At 35.0% G+C, this 21764-nt stretch overlaps 1 protein-coding gene across 1 annotated transcript in view; it reads right to left on the bottom strand.

Annotated features, from left to right (window-relative positions):
• The window catches only part of PKHD1L1 (PKHD1 like 1), a 158151-nt gene that overhangs the window by 98643 nt on the left and 37744 nt on the right, over positions 1-21764 (bottom strand). The window contains exons 18-29 of the mRNA XM_042973164.1: positions 20049-20206; positions 18950-19063; positions 16825-16974; positions 15687-15811; positions 12508-12671; positions 11155-11327; positions 9089-9236; positions 8434-8588; positions 6616-6738; positions 5572-5677; positions 2055-2165; positions 328-492 (exon numbers count right to left, since the gene is read on the bottom strand). Of these exons, the coding sequence (XP_042829098.1) occupies positions 328-492; positions 2055-2165; positions 5572-5677; positions 6616-6738; positions 8434-8588; positions 9089-9236; positions 11155-11327; positions 12508-12671; positions 15687-15811; positions 16825-16974; positions 18950-19063; positions 20049-20206 (1692 nt within the window). The remainder of the gene's footprint in view (positions 1-327; positions 493-2054; positions 2166-5571; positions 5678-6615; positions 6739-8433; positions 8589-9088; positions 9237-11154; positions 11328-12507; positions 12672-15686; positions 15812-16824; positions 16975-18949; positions 19064-20048; positions 20207-21764) is intronic.

Here is a 21764-nt window from a genome sequence, read left to right as displayed (position 1 = left end):
TTACAAATGGAGCAGCTGGTAAGCAGAATAATAACTAATAAATCTTATCTTGACATAATTGATGAGCTTGTTATAGAAACATGTAATAATTGATGATATTAATTCAATAACCTAAGATGTAAGTATAAGCAGTCACCCTGACTTGTGCTTCATAAGAAACAAAAGAATTGGTCAGCCATTTAATTACTGTGCTTTCCAAAAGGGGAGTCTCCTTTGTTCTATATGAGGGGGCTTTGGGTTCCTCTCCCTCCACCCTGTTCTAGAAACAGTACAACGAAATGATGGAAATGTATGCAATTTTCTTTGTTTAGAACAATTAACTATTACCTGCTAGGCTCCCAGAAGCAGGCCAGATGTGTGAGATCTGATTCTGATAAATGAAGTAGAGTACCTCACCCTCTATGTTCCGTGCTAGTCCAACATCGGCTATGGACACAGCAACTGGGAAATGTCCAGCACTGCCATTCAGAATCCGGCACTTGATCTCATTTTCTCGTGAAACAAAAGAAAAACATGATAAAACAAATGTTTTTGTAAGATAAAATTACTGAAAGTTTACATTTGCAAATATAAATAGTGGGCTTCATTTTTACATCCCAAGAAATATATCTGAGGAAAACTACTCATATACGAATGGGGTGAAAGTTTTTACCAACTACCTGATGTTATGATTCAGACACTGTTAGAAAAAGGTAGGTGAAATAATAATAAAAGCAAAGTGAACAATTTACTCCTGATTTCTACTGTGGCCCCCCAAAAGTGGGGAGGGGATTATTGTACTAGTAATTTTAAAATCCTAATCTGGAAAATCATTTATATCAATAATTCTAAAATTGTTGGTCAAATATGTGATTTATGTTAAGTAAAATATCAGGTTTCATCAAGAAAGGTGATCAAAAACTAAATGAAAATCTATCCTTCACACTTCATTTAGAACAATATATGCACATTTGTAATACAGATGCATTACTGACTTAGATCTCAAGAATGCATAGAGTATCTGAATTAAAAACAAATTATATGAAAGACACATTTGCTTATATAATCCTATTAAAATTAAGGAAAACACCTAGGATTAATTATGAAAGGTAATATTTAGGGAAATACACAATCATGGCTCTCACTTTTTCAAGAGTAAAAAATGTGAATAATTTTGAAATTTTATGTTAACAGATAGAGATTTTGTTGGACTCGAAGTCAGGGAGGATGACCATGTCTCTTTGCTGCATTATTAATGTGACACTGTCAAAGCATGGGCACCATCGAATACCAGAGTGGTGTCTCTTATATTTTTGTGTCCCAGAGACACACCAAAAAAAGCTTTTTTTTTTTTTTAAATTTGAGAGAGTTTGTGCACTTATGTGCATGTGAGTAGGGGAGGGTCAGAGGAAAAGAGAGAGAGAGAGAGAGAGAGAGAGATTGAGAGACAGAATCTTAAGCAGACTCCACGCTAGGCACAGGGCCCAACATGCGGCTCCCATGACCCTGGGTTCGTGACCTGAGCCAAAATCAAAAGTCAGACGCTCAACTGACTTAGCCGCCCAGGCACCTCAAGAAGGAAAGCTTTTATATAATCACTTTATGAGGGAAAAAGAACAAAAATCAACAGTTAAGGGATAAAACACACTGTCCAACACTGAAAGAACTAGTTTGTGGTCATAACCAAAGATTAAAAAGATAATGCATTTGGGGTGCCTGGGTATGTTGGTTAAGCGTCCAACTTCAGCTCAGGTCAGATCTTGTGGTTCCTGGGTTTGAGCCCCACATTGGGCTCTGTGCTGACAACTCAGAGACTGGAGCCTGCTTCAGATTCTGCTTCGGCCTCCCTCTCTCTCTGCTCCTCCCCTGCTCACACTCTGTCTCTCTCTCAAAAATAAATAAACATTTAAAAAATTAAAAAAAAAACCATAATGCATTTATCCAGAGAAGTTTGCCAATTACATGTCCCCAGAGGTACTCTACAGAAGGACTATTTTAATACTGCTCTTTGACTCTAATTTCTCTTATGAGAAAAACAATTAAATGTAATAATAATAATTTTACAAAGGACCTACCATCCACAGAAAGAAGAGAGCAACCCACTGGTCCAACAGAGACCAATACAGCTGAACTGGGGGAAAATCCAGAGCCTACTATGGTTAGAATTGTGCTTTCTTCAAAGGATCCTGAAAATGATCAATTTAAATAACAATATGAAAAAGAAAAAAACCAAAGAATCTGTTGTTATGAATTCAAATGTTTTGCAGAGACAAATAAGCCTATTTTCATCTAAAGGCTATAAACAATAAGCTGGTAAATAAGCAGGGAAAACAGACACATATTTACCAATGGTAAATTTTTTCCCATTGAATTGCTCTATATTTTGTTCATATTGTAAATCTGTGTTGATAGAGATTAGCAGCAGAATATCTGTCTGAAGTATGGAATGATATAAGGAAAATTATCATTATGACAAATTAAACAGGCATCCCTATATGATAACTTATCGTATGACAGAACTGCCATCACAAATTCACGAGAAAAAAGATGAACTGCACAATACTTGTGGGCACTTTCCACTTGTGATAAAATAAGCTTCCTCTGTCTGGGGTAATATGCATCCTCAAGTGGCTGAGATATTTCCAGGGTACACCCTCTGTCTCAGCATTTTACTCATAACTGTTTTTTCCATTCATTCTTAAGAGTGTCCAACTATAGATGCTGGAGAGGATGTGGAGAAACAGGAACCCTCCTGCACTGTTGGTGGGAATGCAAACTGGTGCAGCCACTCTGGAAAACAGTGTGGAGGTTCCTCAAAAAATTAAAAATAGACCTACCCTATGACCCAGCAATAGCACTGCTAGGAATTTACCCAAGGGATACAGGAGTACTGATGCATAGGGGCACTTGTACCCCAATGTTTATAGCAGCACTCTCAACAATAGCCAAATTGTGGAAAGAGCCTAAATGTCCATCAACTGATGAATGGATAAAGAAATTGTGGTTTATATACACAATGGAGTACTACGTGGCAATGAGAAAGAATGAAATATGGCCCTTTGTAGCAACGTGGATGGAACTGGAGACTGTTATGCTAAGTGAAATAAGCCATACAGAGAAAGACAGCTACCATATGTTTTCACTCCTATGTGGATCCTGAGAAATTTAACAGAAACTCATGGGGGAGGGGAAGGAAAAAGAAAAAGAGTTTAGAGTGGGAGAGAGCCAAAGCATAAGAGACTTAAAAACTGAGAACAAACTGAGGGTTGATGGGGGGGTGGGTGATGGGTATTGAAGAGGGCATCTTTTGGGATGAGCACTGGATGTTGTATGGAAACCAATTTGACAATAAACTTCACATATTATAAAAAAAAAAAAAGTGTGTCCAGATTTGGGCGATAAGTGGTATAGTCACCCTACTTATATAACATCACATACAAGATGGATTCCACATGGATTTTAATAGCTAAGAATGAAAAATGTCAACCTCTTGAATTTTAGAAGAAAACATAATCAAACATCTTAACTTTAATGTACAGATGGTTTTCTTAAATAACATTGAAAAATCATGGTTAACCATAAAGGAAAAGATAAGTAAACTGGAATAAATCAGTGATTTGACTGTTCCCATAAACAAGATACTAAAACAACGTGCAGGTGACATACTGGGAGAAGATGTGCTAGAGGATCAGTAAACATAATATAAAATACACAGCTACAAGTCAGTCGAAAAAAGACAATCTGATAAATAAAGGATGTTAACAAGTAATTTGCAGAAGAAACACTCTAAATGTCCAAGAACCAATAAGAAGATTCTTACATGCATTACTCATCAGAGAAAAGACAAATTAAAACAATGATGAGACAATTTCTTTCACCCATCAGATTGACCAGAATTAGGAGGCTGATAAATCTAAGTATTGACATCGATGTGAGGAATACAGTGCTCTCACATATGCTGGAAGTACAGGCATGTTGGAGAGAAATTTGGCCATCTAATAAGCTGAATACACACATACTCAATTATTATCCAGCAATTCTATCTCTGGGCATGTACCCTAAATAAGCTCTAGCATGTACACCTTAGGAGATTTGTACAACAAAGCTCAATGCAATTATATGTAAAAACAAAAGTTTGTAAACAGTCTAGATGTCCATCAACAGAGACAAAAATAAGTTGGTATATTCATGAAGTATTTTAAAATGACAAATTAGATATGCATAAAAACATACATATATTTCTCAAAAGGAATGCTGAATGACAAAAGTCAGATGCAAATAATATTTACAGTGTAATTTCTCTGATGTTTACATTTTAACATCTCTTTCACAAGCTTAAAAACACTAAAATTACCTTATGTGTGTGTGTTCTTTACAAAAGGTATTAACAATGGCATGGAAGAATACACACAAAATTAATTATTGTGACTGTCTCTGGGGAGATCTTTAGGAACTAGAACCAGAGATTGTGTTTCAAGAGGACTTTAGCTGTTCCTATAAAATTTTCTTTCTTAAATTGATAATTGGAAGTAAATATGACAAACTGTTAAATGCATTAATTTTCAGTGAAGAGAAGATAGGTGTTTTTTACAGCATTATTTATACTTATCTTTTCATTATTTTAAAATTTATCAAAATATGGCAAAAAAACAATTTAGATTGTTAATTATTTTGAGTAAGAAACAGTTTTTTTTCAGGAAGTACATATAAAAGTGGAAATTCATTATAAGATACAAGGATAGATGTAAAAATATAAATATCAAGGGACCACAACCAAATTAAAGTTCAAATTTTTATACTTTATAGTTTTGATCCCATGTAACATGAATTATCCCAAAGTAATATCATTACTGTAAAGAAGTCTGAAGAACATATTCTTTCAACACAAAGATGAGTTATTTTTTAAATTTTCTTTTTTTTTTTTTTGGTTATATATAATTAGCAAATGAATTTTCCTACTAGCTACCAAGATTAAATCTGTGATTATACCATCTGAGTTTAGCATTCTGACTGAAAAGAAAAGCCACTCCTTACAATCTTTAGCCCCTGCTGTTTACTTCCGTGCTGGGGAGTTCAGACACAAAGAGTAATCACGTTTTTAAAGTAATTACATAATATGAAGATATGGTACAATGTGTCATCCAAGACTGAGTTCTTGGCAATGTGTTTTTCCTTTAATTCTCAAGTCTAGGACCTAGTTATTTTCTTTTACTCAACAGCAGCTGTCTCATTACCAGCTTTTTAGTACTAAATCTCCTAAAAGTGGTCTCATCTGACGAAAGATTCCTGTTAATACCCTAGCAAGCAGAATTTCACAAAAATGCCTCGTCAGAGTGAAATTTTAGAGACCCGACTCTAACATGGTGAAACTAGAGAAGTAGACTGGCGAGTCCAACTTCAAGTGTCATTTGTTTTTCAAAAGTAAGTAATTAATGCTCTTTCCACAGCTTTCTGATAGATTTTTTTTTAAACTATGTAGCAATGTCTGCATGCCTGAGGTGGTGAAACCAGTATATTTAAAAATCATTATTAGTTTACAATTTTGCTACTCGTCTTCCACACTCTACTCCAAGTTAAAAAGCGGGAGATTACCTTGAGATGGGTTTATGGCCCGGACTACTGGAGTCGCCATGAAATCCCACGTAAACCCACAGTCACCTGAACACTTAGCTGGACCTCCGTTGACATAGACTTCAACCTTCAAATAATGAAACACAGAAACAGAGAACGGGTAGCACAGCTATGGAGAATATACATAAGATTTAAACAAATGATTGGGTTTTGTTTGTTTGCTTGTTTGTTTTAAAAAATTAGTCTATTCTGTTTATACTCTCTGCTTTGACCATTCATTCAGCACATGTGCCTCGTATGCAAAGGCACAGTTCTAAGTGTTAAAATGCATTAAGACAACATTAAACACAACATCCCTGCTGTCACTCAATTTATATTCTAGTGGGGGGGGGGGAGACAGAGAGTTGCACTATACATTTTTTTTTAAGTAAATGCAAGGTGCCTGGGTGGCTAAGTCAGTTAAGTGTCTGACTTTTGATTTCAGCTCAGGTCATGATCTACTGGTTTGTGCAATGGAGCCCCGACATTGGGCTCTGCGCTGACAGCACAGAGCCTGCCTGGGATTCTCCCTCCCTCTTTCTCTGTCCCTCCTGTGCTTGTGCACACATACATGTGCTTTCCCTTCTCAGTCTCTCTCTCTCTCTCTCTCTCTCTCAAAATAAATAAATAAGCATAAAGAAAAAGAAGTAAATGCATATTACGTCCTAGCAGTGATTAGTGCTATGAAGGACAATAAAGGATGCTCTTGTGAAAGTCACCTACATTCTTTACATATTAATTTCCTCATCATTAAAGTAGGAATGTTAATAATTATTTCACAGAATAACTAAAGATTAAATTAAAAAGCATATTTTCAAATTCTAACATGTAGTAGTCAAGCTTAGAAATCCACACTTTTATCATAAGGAAGGTAATTTTCCCAAAAGTCATAATAATATTATCGAGTTAATATTCAGATGAAAATAAAGACATCATTCCTGCTGTTTCAACAGGTCTTTAATGTATTACAAACTTGGTACATATTTAAAATTATGTTACAGGTCATGAGAAAAGTTTCAGAAATACCTGTGGCTGTCGGTTGGGTGTACGAAGTAGGTCTCCAAGTATGCGCCGTCTGAATAAGCCACCATCTTTTATCTTCGTAACTGTCATATTAGCTTTTTCTCCAATAATATTGGAATCATTAATCTATTTTTACACAGAATTATTTTACTAGAAAGGCTATGATAAATATGACTGTACTAGTTTTTTTTTAATTAAGCAAGGTTGAAAGTGAATAAAAGTCAAAGATGAAAAAAATCATTCAAAAAAGCACTTTAGTCACATTTTTTGAAAAAGGAGCCTCTTTCAAAGTGAGCATAATCTACCCCCCCCCAAAAAAGGGCTAACATGATTGCATTATAATATATTACATCAATTACAAGTTGAACTGAATGACTAAAATCAACTGAATTGTTAGAATAAAGCATGTCTAAGGAAAATCAATTTACTAAATTTTATTTTCTCAAAATGTTCTATGATTGTCCTAAATGTGACCATTATGATAAACGATTTTTGAATAGTTGAATGAGTTATACCTCTTTCCACCTGAGAGTCAACTTTTCCCCTTCAGCATTTTTCACCCCTGATTATCCTGGTTTTTCATCCATTTGTGGAATTATATTTTTTGCCAATGATAAAAATGAATCAAATCAAATCAATACATACAACTTGGTTATTTCAAAATCCCTCTGCCAATATGGCAGCCTTCTCATATATACAGTGGCTAGCAAAGAGACAGGAGTCTCCACGCTGGGCCCTGTGTGTGCTAAAGTGGTGATAAGAAGCAGAAGTGATGAGCAAGCAGGGAAGGACTGGTCAGAAAAGAGACAAGGGGGTAAATGCACAGACATCAGCAATGATACCAAGAGGAAGACCAGTCACGAGAGCCACTCAGCTACAGAATCTGCTAATTCTAGTTCCAGACCATGTGTTTTCTTAAATTACCTCCATATCTTTATGACTGTTACTATTCTGCACACCCATAGTCTATGTAAGGTACATCATATGTTACATTTATATACGGGTTTTTTTTTTTTTTTTTTTGGTCTCCTCTTTCCCCTCTCTCCTCATTTTTTTTTCTTTTCTCAAAATGGTCCCATAAGTAGATTTCTGTATGGGGCCAGGTTGCTAGGTTTTTACTATTACAAATACTATCACAGTGACTACTTTTGTGCCTACATCATTTCATATTTGTGTTATTATTTCAGTATTATACAGTTATATAGCTGAGATTGCTAAATCAGAAGGTATCTATATTCAGATTCTACTATATAATCCCCTAAAATGATCATACGAATCAACTTTCTCGCCAATAGTGCATGAGACAGACCGTTTCCTCCCTCACACTCTTACTATCACTCAAAAGCATCATCTTTTTAATGTTTTTGACAGTCTGAGCTCCCAGACTCCTCTAGATTCCTCTCCTTCACATACTCTGGGTCCAACTCCTCTCCTCTGACCCCCTTCACACTCTAACTAAGCAAAGGTAATTAGATAACAGCTTACCACAGGAGCTACCTGGGGGTACACAGGATAACCTATAAGCCCTGCCTGGGCTCCTCCTGCCCCTATCAAGGGTCTTCTAACACATATCCCTGGTCTCTTTCCAGAGGGGACAGCAAATAAAGTACCAACAGCAATTCCCCATGAAAGAGAACATCGAATCAACTTAACTTAGAACAATCTTCCCTCAATTTCTCTTTTTTTAATGTTTAGTCTATAGTTTGCATTTTTTAAATATAGACAGTCTCCAATTCTTTAAAAAAAATGAGGCAAGATGCAATAAGCCAGCAACACATGGAAAACAAACAAACAAACAAAAGCCAAGCCAGAGGAGGGAACCTGTAGAAGATTCTGCCTTCCACGTGTGCTTCTCCACTGGATGTTCCATGAGTATCCAGCACACGTTCCCTCCCGTGTTACTGAGACTCGTCCCACTTCTTCCACACTCTGGAGAGCAAACTGTAAATCTGCAGCCGACACAGTGGCAGGAAGGCCTGCATTCAACAGAGGGACAGCAAATAGCAGGGGTCAAAAATTCACAAACCAATTTCACCCTTAAAATCCATGAAGTGTGTGCTACATATTGTAAGCCAACTGTCCTCCTCCAATACAGTAAAAATGAAATTTGTGTCTTATTTAGGCCAAGAATTTATGAATCTCTTGGAAGCAAAAATTACATGAGTAACGTACCTCAGATGATAGCTCTGGCTCAAAAACTTTTGTTTTTGATTATTGATTAACTTTATAGAGAACCTGTAAGCTGGGGACATAAAAGAAAAACAAACTTTTGGGAATGTAACCTGGTATATCTGGTGAGGCAATAAAGAAAAAGTGAAAATATAATTTGTTCTGGATAATTTAGCTTTATGTCACTAACATAATCTCAAGGATATAAATTATGTAGGGAAATCATATTAGAAAGAAATACACCAAAATTTTTATTATGGCTGCCTAGATTGGCATTGTCCAACCGTTCTGAACTTTTGTCATATACCTTTGAGAATGTGTCCATAAGCTTGAATGTCAAAGCTGCCACTTAGAGGTGGAGACGCGGCTTGAATTCTCTGAATACGAATCTTTGACTCCCCTGGCCAATTATTTCCTCTGTAAACAGACTCATTCTCTGTCTCATTTGTGATTATCTAATTTCCAAAATAAATATTGATAAAATGATTAAACATAACAACAGCTAACATGATTTCTATTTCACCATCGTATAATCCTGTGACATGACATAAATGAGCCTCAGGTATTCAGGATTCCTCAGAACATTAAGGAGAGACACATAAATCAACACAGGCCATACCTACAAAGCTGCAATAATGAGGCCAAAGTCAACTCAGTCATCTGTGCAGCAATCAGCTGGAACCTTAGTAATACCTCATTAATTCAGAGTGTACCCTCCATCACTCAACGAACAAATATTTATTGAACAGGCATCCCGTTCAAGGTACAGTGCTAATCACTGTGGGGAGGCAAAGAAACATAAGATGAAGTCTTCGCTATCAAAAAACTGGAAATCTCTTTGGAGAAATAACATATGGGGACTAGAAAACTAACAATATACCAAAGTATATAATCAGCACAGATTCTGATCCAGACTCAAGAAAAACCTGCCTAACGTTGAGTGCCAATCAATTGACAAAAGCGACACATGCTATAAAAATTCATACACAGTGACTGTGCTAGTGAAAATGATAACATCCTCCTGCTTCAGATCCCTCACGGTTGTCTGTGAATCTTGTGGAATTTAAAACTTTAAGCCTCACTGCCCACAGAAAAGAGTAAACATAATTGCCAAAAGACGTAAGTTCACAGCAGCTTTATTCATAATAGCCCCAAACTGGAAATAAGACAAAAGCCCTTCAACAGGATGGTTAAATTGTGGTATATTCACACCACGGAATACGGTAAAGCAATGACAAAGAATGAACTACAGCTACATGTAACACACAAATCTCATAATATCAAACAGAAGCAGCTAGATGCAAAAGAGCACATACTGGATTATTTATCAGTACAAATAACATTTAACAGATGTGCATATTACTGCGTGTATCTTTCACTGGAATTTTTTAAAAAAGGTCACAAACATATGTCCCATATTCCTTAATTTAACTTTGACTGAATAACAAAAGCTAGAGGATACAATTACCAATTTTAATGAGGAATCTTGAAAAATGGGAGCTGATGTCACTGATTATTTAACAACACAAACCCCTGATACTACATTCTGTTGTGCAGCTAAGAGTAAACGACTGAAACATATTTACAAGACATTTCATCTTGAAGATACTAAGATTACAACATTGCGCCAGCATAGGGTAAAGCAAATTTTGCGGAATACTTAAGAGTTTTCCTGTATTTTTAATCACAGAATCAGACTATCATTAAGCAAAACACTCTTTGAGACTTTCACAAAAATATTTAATTACTATTTAACTCCAATCTAGAGCTTATTATACTTGTTTTTGATTCACTGTGGAAAATTATATTAATTCCTTGGATAGTTTTGGAGGACGTTACATTTTAAAATACTTACATTTATAGTATTTAATACTGATCTTACTATAAATAACTCAAGCAGTACAAAAATTATTCAGGTCCTTTTGGAATTCTGGAAAGCTATCTTTTTCCTCCCAGTACCAATTTTGATACAAGCAAAAAGTGGTGTTTCTAACAGAAACAATTTAAGAACATATTGCAGAATTTCAAATTTTCTTTCAATAATCTCTGTTCAAAACTTTTACTGAAAGAGCCCATAGCGTTTCCTTTTAAGTCAACAGAGAAAATTCTAGTTAAATCTGTTTCTTAAGACAGTTTCCCCTTGTTTTTTCCCATAGATATATTTCTTAAAGACTTTAATGCTTAAAGTGAATTTTCATGCTCAAGTCTAACAAGCCTCTAACTCTTCATTTATGCTTAGAATAATTATCTTGTCCTATTAAAAGATATTCCATCTGAATGTCAGCCATTTATAAAAATTTTTAAAAAAGGTTATTAGATCAAAGCTAATTTTCCATAAATTGAAAACAGTAAGTTGCAACATTCTAAGCTTACCTGTGCAAAGCTCACAGCCATCATGGGTATATTATAACTGCAATTATATGAAGTCATGGTGACAGAATATTGGTTGGTAATACTTGATCCATTAATTTTGGTCTGATTCACCTGAAAGTTCTTTAAAAATATCCCTTTATTTGCTAATGCTGGAAGTCTTCTCTTTGGCATTTCTAAAGAACATGGAATAAATGGAAAATAAAATTTCATAGCTTCTGCTGCTAAAAAAGAAAATCATCAAATAATATCCATGTCATGGAATAGGAATAGCTGTTTAGAATCAAATTTTAGAAAGAAGATCTTAAGACAAGTAGTTTTTGGAGCTTGGCAAACTTTTACTTCTAGAATATAAAGCTTTAAAGTCTGTCAACATATGAGCTTTATCAGGTAAAGGAAAATATTTAAAAGCCACCAAACCCTGGGTTTCATGTAGCCTTCTGTGGGCCTGTTAGCTCTGCTCTGTCCTAGGTTCCTGAACGTAGTGCTAAGACGTGCACTGCATGAGGACAGGACTCGGGCTGTCTTGTCCACAGCAATTTCTTTAGTAGCTAGTACAGTGCCTGGCACACAGTAGGTACTAAATGCATGCTATCTGTTGAACTACAACATCCATCTGAGCCCAAGTGAGCTGTCTTATATATGTGCTCCACTGATCAGAATGTAAATTCTGGTGAGAGCAGATTCAAAAGAAGTGACTCTAAAGTAGTACATTTAATTTTAACCAGTTGACTCGTGACCTTGTACTTGAAAGTAGTTCCAAAGGAAAGGATTTTAAAATTTCTCTGAAAAATGTGAGCAGTCACTGTTAAAGGTGACTGTTTAGAATTAGGTTGATTTTTTTAAAGATCACAGTTTAATTTTAATTATTTTATTATCACAGCTCATATGTAGGAGTCTACTGACATGACTATAAAACAATGCTTAGACTACCAGAAATAAATTTTTCATTTATAGTATTATTAATTATCACCATGATGTCCATGAAAATATTCAGTTTAATCCTACCAAACAGATGCCAATGTCAATAGCTGCCTTTTAGGAACACATATCTTTGTGATTAGTTTCTCAAAAATCAAACAAAGCAAAATGAAAATATTTGTCACAGTTTATATATCTATAAACAGAATCCAGGACTAGAAAGACTAATTCTTGCCATAATGACAAAGTTTTCATTAAGGATACATTTATCCTTAGAATAAAAAATAATATTATTTAAATAATATTCAGATAAAAAATGAGTCAAATATTTAGAGATTAATGTTTCTATGTAAAGTAAAGAATAATTCCCATGGTAAGATTTTTCTACAAGATAGATTTAGAGGTTTTGAATCGATATGAAATGATACAACATACCATCCCACGCAGACACTGTAGATGTCTGTCCAATGTATACTGTATCTACATAGAAAACCTGTGATTCTGATGCCTTCTGTAAACCAATCCTCTGAAGAGAAAAATTTGTCCCAGTGTATTTGGCTTGTATGAGGTCCAGAAGGTCTATGCAAGTGTAGGTCCAGCTGAAATATGGTTGATTAATGTAAACCAATACACTATAAAAAAGCACTAAATTCTTAAAGAGTAAAAGTGTTTTTTTTCCCACAAGATGACCATTAAACACACTTTATTAGCGCAGAGGTGCAGCCATAACAAGAAACAGCAGACAGAAATTTGAACTGGTAGTAATAGACTTAATGTTGTATACTGTAAATATAGGTTTTCTTTTATTTGTAGCCTTGGCAATAGCCACAGGAAGGTGAAATATTCTGTAGTGGTAGGTAAGGAAATTAAGGAGTATGCGCCTTGGTGTAGAGCAAGCATATAAATAAAAACGAGACACAAGAATAAAGTAAACTATTTTAGTAAAAAATGTCAAGGATAGAACAGTAAATTCAGTTCAATACCAAGAAGCAAAACTGGAACTTGTTATTACTCCCAAAAGAGCTCCCTAGAGTTGCACTGTCTCCTAATATGAGACAAAAGTGGTAAGTGATTTACGTAAAGCACATTACCCCTTAAATGTGTAATTTAGATTCAGATTTTGCACTTGATATTAACTGCATTGGAATTCTATGAGTTATAGTTAAGCAATTCAGCTATGAGCGTTTGCAACAAAGAGAAAAATATTGCCATCAAAATAACTAAACACAATTTAACAATAATCTTTATATCAGCTACTGCTGTAATTATTAACTGACTAGTTTGTTTGAGCACCTACTATTTTAATTTCCTTCATGGTTCCCAAACTCATCATGGGATCCACCTCAGTGCCTCAAAGCTTAGCTTAAGCTAACATATTTTTAGAAAACTGTGTGTGGAACTACAGCAAGATAAAGTGCTCTTTAAATAAATATGAAAAAAAAAACACTTAGGGTCTCAGGAGAATTCTACCCTAATTATATAATTCTAAAGTTTAAGAAACTACTTAGAAAATTTAGTATACTGAACAGGACCCTTTATCAGACAAAAAGAGACTACAAATGCTATCAAAACTTAAGCGAACAGCACACTGTCTTTGTGGCTACATAACAGTGTTTTATTATTATTATTTCTTTAACATTTATTTATTTTTGAGACAGAGAGACAGAGCATGAGCGGGGGAGGGGCAAAGAGAGAGAAGGACACAGAATCCAAAGTGGGCTCCAGGCTCTGAGCTGACACGGGGCTTGAATTCACAACCTGTGAAATTACCTGAGCAGAAGTCTGACGCTTAACCGACTGAGCCATGCAGGCATCCCTAGATAACAGTGTTTTCTAAAAGAAAATCATATTTCACTTTTCAGATTTTGAAACCCGATTTATAGCTACAAAAATCACTGTTTTGGAAAGGTTATACCATAATTCTTGGGGGGCAATGGCACTTCTAACACTAACATTGTACTAAAAATAATCTAACTCTAACACATCTACTTGATGGTGGCCTGTCTAACCTAAATCAAAGCAAATTTAGAAATACACAATAGGAGCAGGGGAGTTTACTTTGCCTTGACTGGCAATAATTTTACCCAGTGAACCCTATTCCTCTGAAAATCATGACATTCTTGTTTAAAGATATCATAGCATTTAGGGTAAAGGAAGCCCATCAGTCTTATCAAATGTATTTTACAGCAGATAAATTGCAGGTTAAAAGGAAAGACCTATTTAGCAGTATGGTGAGTGATGCTTTGACGAATATGAAAGAACCGAGATCTGTAAAATGTTCCAAAATCTCGTCACAGTGAATGAGTCAAACGCATGCAGGTGATGCTCACCAAAACTAAAATTGTCAATCTAATCTGTTCAATTCAGGAATGCAGGGAATGTTTATAGCAAAATGTACCTGGAGAACACGTTTTCAAATAAAAAAGGTGTATATGTGCATGTGTATGTCTTCATTATGACTCTATTGTGTGTGAAATTTGTATGTGTGTTCTATGTGGAAATACAAAAGTGGATTGACACAAATTTCAGAAGATATAATAATAAAAAACAAAACGTAATTATGCAGAACTAACTTGTGCTTGAGGGTGTGGCAATTATAGTCATTAGATAGCTTTCTTAGACATCTACCTTCTTCCCTTATATTTCTCTGCTTGCATTTCTATGTGTCTAACTTTTGGCAAACCAAGCATTAAAAAGTGTCTCTTCTCCATTAATTTTGAAATATTCATTGAGGGGCGCCTGGGTGGCTCAGTTGGTTAAGCGTCTGACTTCGGCTCAGGTCATGATCTCACGGTCCGTGAGTTCGAGCCCCGCGTCAGGCTCTGTGCTGACAGTTCAGAGCCTGGAGCCTGTTTCAGATTCTGTGTCTCCCTCTCTCTCTGCCCCTCCCCTGTTCACTCTCTGTCTCTCTCTGTCTCAAAAATAAATAAACGTTAAAAAAAAAAATTAAAAAAAAAAAGAAATATTTTATTTGCTCTGCTCACACCTAGAAAGCACCTTGTTTTCAGTGATCAAAGCTTAATGACAATATTGTGATAAAGGAGTCTCTTTCTACCTGCCTTCAGTAAGTGGGAACATTATTAGATTTAATAATACATGATTTAAATTATAAGGTTTACCATTGTTTTACCTTTCCAATGGTCATGGGTGATGATAACACTAGACCAATTCTTATTTTCATAATCTATTTATTTTTGCCACAATTATTTCTGTTAGGATGCTAATGTAGAGGGCATGAAAACGGCAGTCAGATCTATGCTGCACAGCATTTGTCAAAAACTAACAAAAAGTGGGGCATCTGGGTGGCTCAGTCAGTTAAACGTCCAAATCTTGATTTTTGGCTCAAGTCATAACCTCATAGTTGTGACATTGAGCCCTGTGTTAGGCTCCATGTTGGGTGTGGAGCCTGCTTAAGACTCTCTCTCTCCCTCTCTTTCTTTGCCCCTCTCCTGCTCGTGTGCGTACATACTCTCTCTCGAAAACAAAACAAAAAAACCCAAACTAACAAAAAGTGGAAAAAAAATTTAAAAAGTTAACAAAGAGTGGGTTTGTTTTATGTTCAGGTTATATACTGTACTATAACTTCCATTTTACATTCACAGAATGTAACTTACTTGTTTCCATTAGTAAAGTTATATGTAAATTGTATATCATTGCTTCTAGTAATCTTGCTTCTGTCTTGGTATTGGAATTTTAGAGCAATATAATTTGCCAGGAATCCTTTGTATGCTAAACATAACTACACAGAAAATTAAAAAAGAAATCAGTAATAATATCTTAGCTTTAAGTTGTTTTATAGCAATTCAAGTTAACTCAACCTAATCCAGTAAATAAATATTGATAATTTTCCATACAAAATATTTCAGAACACAGAGACAGAGATAATTAATTTCAGCCAATTAGGTATAGAAGAATTGTGAAAGATTTTCTAGAAGAGGAAGTGGAGTTGAACGACCTTACAATTAAGGATTAATTCCTTATTGTTTTCTTAGATATGGTTTCCTTAAAAAATGAAAATAATTCACTCCCTTTAGTCATGTAGCAATGTAAAATTTAAATCCAGCTCTAAGTGAACTCTACAGTGGATGTAAAAGCCCAAACACACAAAGAGGAGATAAACACTGAAGTGGATTAATTGGGATGTGAATGCAGCTAAGCATTTAGAGGTAAAGATGCATGTCACTGTAAAATGGTAGTTAAATACCAATCTTAATGGTCTACAACACCTTAAGCATACCAAATATATTTAGAACTTAGAACTTGAGGATGTATATCACAACTTGAGAATTTTGAAACCAGAGAAAGGGTAAACAAGACTATGATTGCTAATCTTAAATACCTATCCTAAAACTCCCATCTCTACTCATGCTTTCCCTTCACTTCTCCTTGACTGGATACCCAAGATCACTCTATGATGGCTATCCATTTTTGTTTCTTCTTAATAAATAAAACATATTGAGGAGATTATACATTTTTAATTGTTTTAATATTTAAATTCATGTGCAAGTAATTTTCTCTGAAATTATAAAATAAAGCAGAATAAGTGTGCATGATATTACATATTTTTTTCATTTTTTTTTTTTGAAAACCAACAGAAGAGGAAATCACAAGCCCCCAGAATGTGAACCACAGTATCTGTCTAATGTGACATGATTTCACATGACAAGCAGTTTTCCCTGTCTTATATTTCAGGAAATTTTATTATCAAGGTATTTTACAGATTAAATTAGCATATCATTTTGTTGAGTTCACCTGATTATAAGGAAATAATAAAATGTCTCCATATGGTAGTCTGTTTGGTTTAACATCTGTGGAGTCAAAGAGAACAGCTGGGTTTTTCAGGGAATAACGACCACAGTAAGCATCAGTTTCCGCTGTCTTCTGCCCTCTGTTAATATGTTCCTACAGAAACAGTAATATTTCAAATGAAAACATGACTTATTGTCCTGCTTTATTCCCCCACATCTCCACCCAATTTGTTCAAGTTCCAACTTGGATCCATTGCTTCCCACACCACTTTAACTTGAAATATTCTCTCTCTTCTTTGAAAGTCTAATGCTCTCATCCCGTATCACTCCTTTGGCTCCACAATCATATAATCCCTTGTACCTGTATTTGGCTATTTCCTAAATCTTATATTTCTCCTTATATCATTTTTTTTAACGTTTATTTATTTTTGAGACAGAGAGAGACAGAGCATGAACGGGGGAGGGGCAGAGAGAGAGGGAGACACAGAATCGGAAACAGGCTTCAGGCTCTGAGCTGTCAGCACAGAGCCTGATGCGGGGCTCGAACTCACGGACCGTGAGATCATGACCTGAGCCGAAGTCAGACGCTTAACCGACTGCACCACCCAGGCGCCCCTATTTCTCCTTATATCATGAACTCTTAGGGATATTTATTCATTCCTTCCACAAATATTTTTTTATAATTTTTTTAAAGTTAATTTATTTTGAGGGAGACGAAGAGAGAGTGAGGGAGGGAGGTACAGAAAGAAAGGCAGGGACAGAGGATCTGAAGCAGGCTCTGTGCTGACAGCAGAGAGCCCAATGCAGGGCTCACACTCACAAACTCCCAAGATCACGACCTGAGCGGAAGTCGGATGCTCAACCGACTGAGCTACCCAGGCACCCCTCCACAAATATTCATTCAGTGTTCACTATGTGCCAGGTTATTGTTTGTTAATTTGTTTTTTGTTGAATCTTCAAGGTTCAAGTGGTGAAGAACACTATCCCTATATGGGATATTTCCTATCCCATGAAGTTTGGGACAAAGGAACTAAGGATTATAATACTGATGTTGAAGTATTATACATATATTATATAATTATGAGGTTGAAGAGAGGCCTCTAACTCACATATAAAGCATCAAGAAAGATAACTCAGAGGAAGCATTACATGAGTTGTCTTTAAAGATAAACAAGACTCATTTCAAAGGAAAGGTGGACTAAGGAGCTTCAGGGAGAGGGTAAAATAAGTGAAATAAGCAGGGATGTAAGAAGATGGTGCTGGGAAATGCAAATAATCAAAGTAAGATAGAGCAAAGAATGTGTGCCAGGATGATGATGGGAAATGAAGAAAGGAAAGAGCATAGTGTAAATTACTGTGCAATTCCCAAGGCTGCTAGCACTACATTCAGGATAGGAGAACCCAAGTACATGCATGTTTATTAAATTAATTTGAAATGAGAGCCAATTAAATGGAAAGATTTTCCTTGTTTTTTCACTAATAAATCTGCTCATTTAAACAGATTTAAAGCATGTGATTTAAAGCATGTGATAAATATCTTTAAGGATTCATTTTTATTTCTAAGGTATTGATCTGAATCAAATCACTAGCCTATATAGTCCTTATTCTTATGGTATTCATTTGGAAATGGTGAATATCTGGCTTCCTCGGATTTTCAAAATAAGAATTAGGAAGATAAGAGTATTCTGAAATTTTCTTTACTGTACATCAAAGAAAAGTTCTTATACCTCACCAAGAGAGAAATAAGGACAAGTATTTTACTAATTGACCAGAGGGTAATCTCAAAAATCAAGGGAAGCTCTACTACAAATTATATGCTCAGAAGCCAATGAGGAAACAGGATATACTCTGCGTCCAAGTAAACAAGTAAAACACCCTATAGATCTTATATTGTCCATCATCTTTCTTACTTTCCCTTGATCGAGAAAATTCATATGTGGTGAATTTCACAAATGAATCACATTATAATGCAAGGAGATGATAAAGCAGACCTTACCAATAAATGTGTAACAAATTATTTTTGCAATTTGACAATAGGAATTAATGTTAGTCCAAAGAGAATCACAAGATTCCAAGCATTTATACAAATTCTTATTTGGTCAGTTTCACTGTTCATTTACATTCCATACCAGGTTAAAATCAGACTCATAATCTCTAAAGTATTTCACAACAAATCCTTCTTCAAAATTTGCAATTTGCAGTGGACACTTGGCAGTAACCATTTCTTCTATGGCTGCCTGAAACTAAATTAAAAATATGAGCTTTAGTAACTTCTTTTTCATGAAGAGTTAGAGCATTTATACTATTACTACTCATTCCACTAATTAGTTATAATTGAACATTTGCATAATTCCCATACTTCAGCCATCATTATGAGATCATTTCCTAAATAATTTTAAGTTAATATGTAATAATTTTAGTGTCTAGTGACTTTTTCAAGAGTTTTATTTTAGAATCACAATAGTTACACCCAATTGGGTAACATTAGCTTACACCGTTGTTATGTAAGGTAGACATACTTGTTTAGTAGTTTTTTTTAAAGAGGGCAATGAGGCAAACCTAAATGAATTAGCACTCAATTAAACAGGTTCCAAGTGAATAGTTTTCCCCATTAGCTCAAAATTAACTGGAAAAAACTATACACTGTATTCTGTTTTTCAAAATATGCAAATACAATATACAAAATATACAATGTATTCTGTTTTTCAAAAGAAGAGATTCAGATACTATAAGACTGTATTGATGGTTATTTTAAAAATAATAAATGATCTTGGATTACACAGGAATTGGTACACATTTATTCACAAGTTTTCCTGTAATTTCCACATCTACTTCTCTTGCAAAGCACAGATATAATTAGCATTTAGAATTAAGGAGATAAAGTAAGATGTTAATCATCAAACAAATATTAACCTAAACTCATTGTGTAGATAGTTGTCAAAATTCAATAACTCCCAAGCAAACATTCTTTCTACAAAAACAGCTGCCCCACACAGAGATACAATGGATCCTGTTGGCACAGATCTAAGAACCCCCCCTTTCATCCCCTGTGTCTCTGTGATGTTTCCTCCCTTCTCCACTCTCTATGGGTTGGCTCCGACACATCATGTCAAGTAAAAGAGTATATTACCGCTCCTTAAAGTGTGGGGTTTATTTTGTTTTCTTTTGTTTTACTAGAAAGGTGATATTTAAATAGCTTTCTATTTAATAAATTAGCTAAGAGCATACTTCAGCTTCTGATGACCATGGGGTCAGAGGTTTCGAAGTGATTCCATCCCAGTTTAGTGTGAATGTGTCCAAACTGGGTTTTCCTTTGATTTGTTCTGTAATATCCAGGGTGACATTGTTCCCTTCAATCATTTCATAACCAAGCAGATCAAAGTCTCCTGTGATGAAGTACCAAATAGGATTTGAAGATGTTAATTTAATAAAATACCAATATATCCATGAGTAACAAAATTGGTTTTATTGTATTATCACAAAAAAAGGGGGGATGAATGGGGAAGATGTGGATCCTTGAATTTGAGCTAAAGATTTAGCCGTAGCAGAAACAGCAAAATAGCAGGTAAAGTGCTATTCATTTAAGGTTTGATATCCATGGCTTAAAATAAAGTATTACGGGATAAACAAAAGGAGGTATTGGGACCATGAGGTAAAGATCAACGACCAGTGGGATATTCCAAAACTTCTTTTCGTTTTGTCCCAGTACCATTATCATAGTATAGAGGGCTAGGTTGGGATATTGCTATTTTTTTTAAACATGAATACAGTACAAAACTGAATTCCAGGAAATAGCCCGAGGCCTGGGAGGCCTGTTAATACAATCTCACTTTAAGAGAAATAAGGGCTTGTCCTCAGATTTATCTCTGCTTTGGGAAGATGCTTCACCATTGGAAACCCACTGACCTCTGGTGGGTAGAGTCCTAGAATTTGATTTGGTACTTATGATTTTGGTACTATATTTCTTAAGGCTGCTGAAGCTGTAAAATTTCTCTCTGAACTATAGATGTATTCCTTGGAGAACAAGGATCACCATATCTTCATTTATACAGCATTTTTGACAATCTAAACTTTGGGAAATTTTTAGAATTTCAATTCATGTTAAATGAAATTCTTTGCCCTCCATCCAACAAGCAAATTAAACAATTTTATAAAATGAGAAATAAACAATGAATTGGAACATAATTATTGCCCAAAGAAAAGTAAACACATACATATTCAGGGACCTATTTTTGAACTACATAGCCCAAATACTAAATTTGGTCGTTAAACTTGACTTTAAGACTTGAAAATGCAAAACATTAATAGGAAGTTAATAGCTATTGCTTGAAAAGGACAGAGAGGTAAAAATAATTTTGGTAAATGGTGTCTTAAACACAGGTGAAATGTTTTCTTTCAGTTTTTGTTTTTGTATGTTTTTTTTTTTTTTCTCACTGTAGGAATTCTCAGGGATTTTATTATTCTAATGAGACCTGTCAATCTTCAAGGATAAGCTGGGTTATGCAGTTTCCCATGTGGATTTGACCACAGAATCCTTTCATCAGGCAAGATCTGGTTAGACTAGTGTCTCCCAAGACATGCTAACTACTTAAAGCTCATTTCCAGAATTCATATCTTTGCTTATTTTTTCTAAATATGAAGTAGCCTATTATACAGATAGTGCATTTATGGTATATATAGTGTTTCTCATGCATTGAAGCTGTACATTCCTTGAAATAGGACTAAAATTTTAATTACAATAGAAAAAAAAATTGACCATTTATTTTCTATTTCTCCTAAAAGTGATCAAGGCTATGAATCCACTTCTTTCTCTGCCATTTTATGGAATTTTTACTTTTTTTTTTACTTTTTTTAATGTTTTATTATATGAAATTTATTGTCAAATTAGTCTCCATACAACACCCAGTACTCATCCCAAAAGATGCCCTCTTCAATGCCCATCAC

The sequence above is a fragment of the Panthera tigris genome, chromosome F2, assembly GCF_018350195.1.
Source record: "Panthera tigris isolate Pti1 chromosome F2, P.tigris_Pti1_mat1.1, whole genome shotgun sequence".
Taxonomy (NCBI): Eukaryota; Metazoa; Chordata; class Mammalia; order Carnivora; family Felidae; genus Panthera; species Panthera tigris.
The sequence above is the reverse complement of the archived record's forward strand: the minus strand, read 5'-3'. Positions and strand labels throughout refer to the sequence as shown.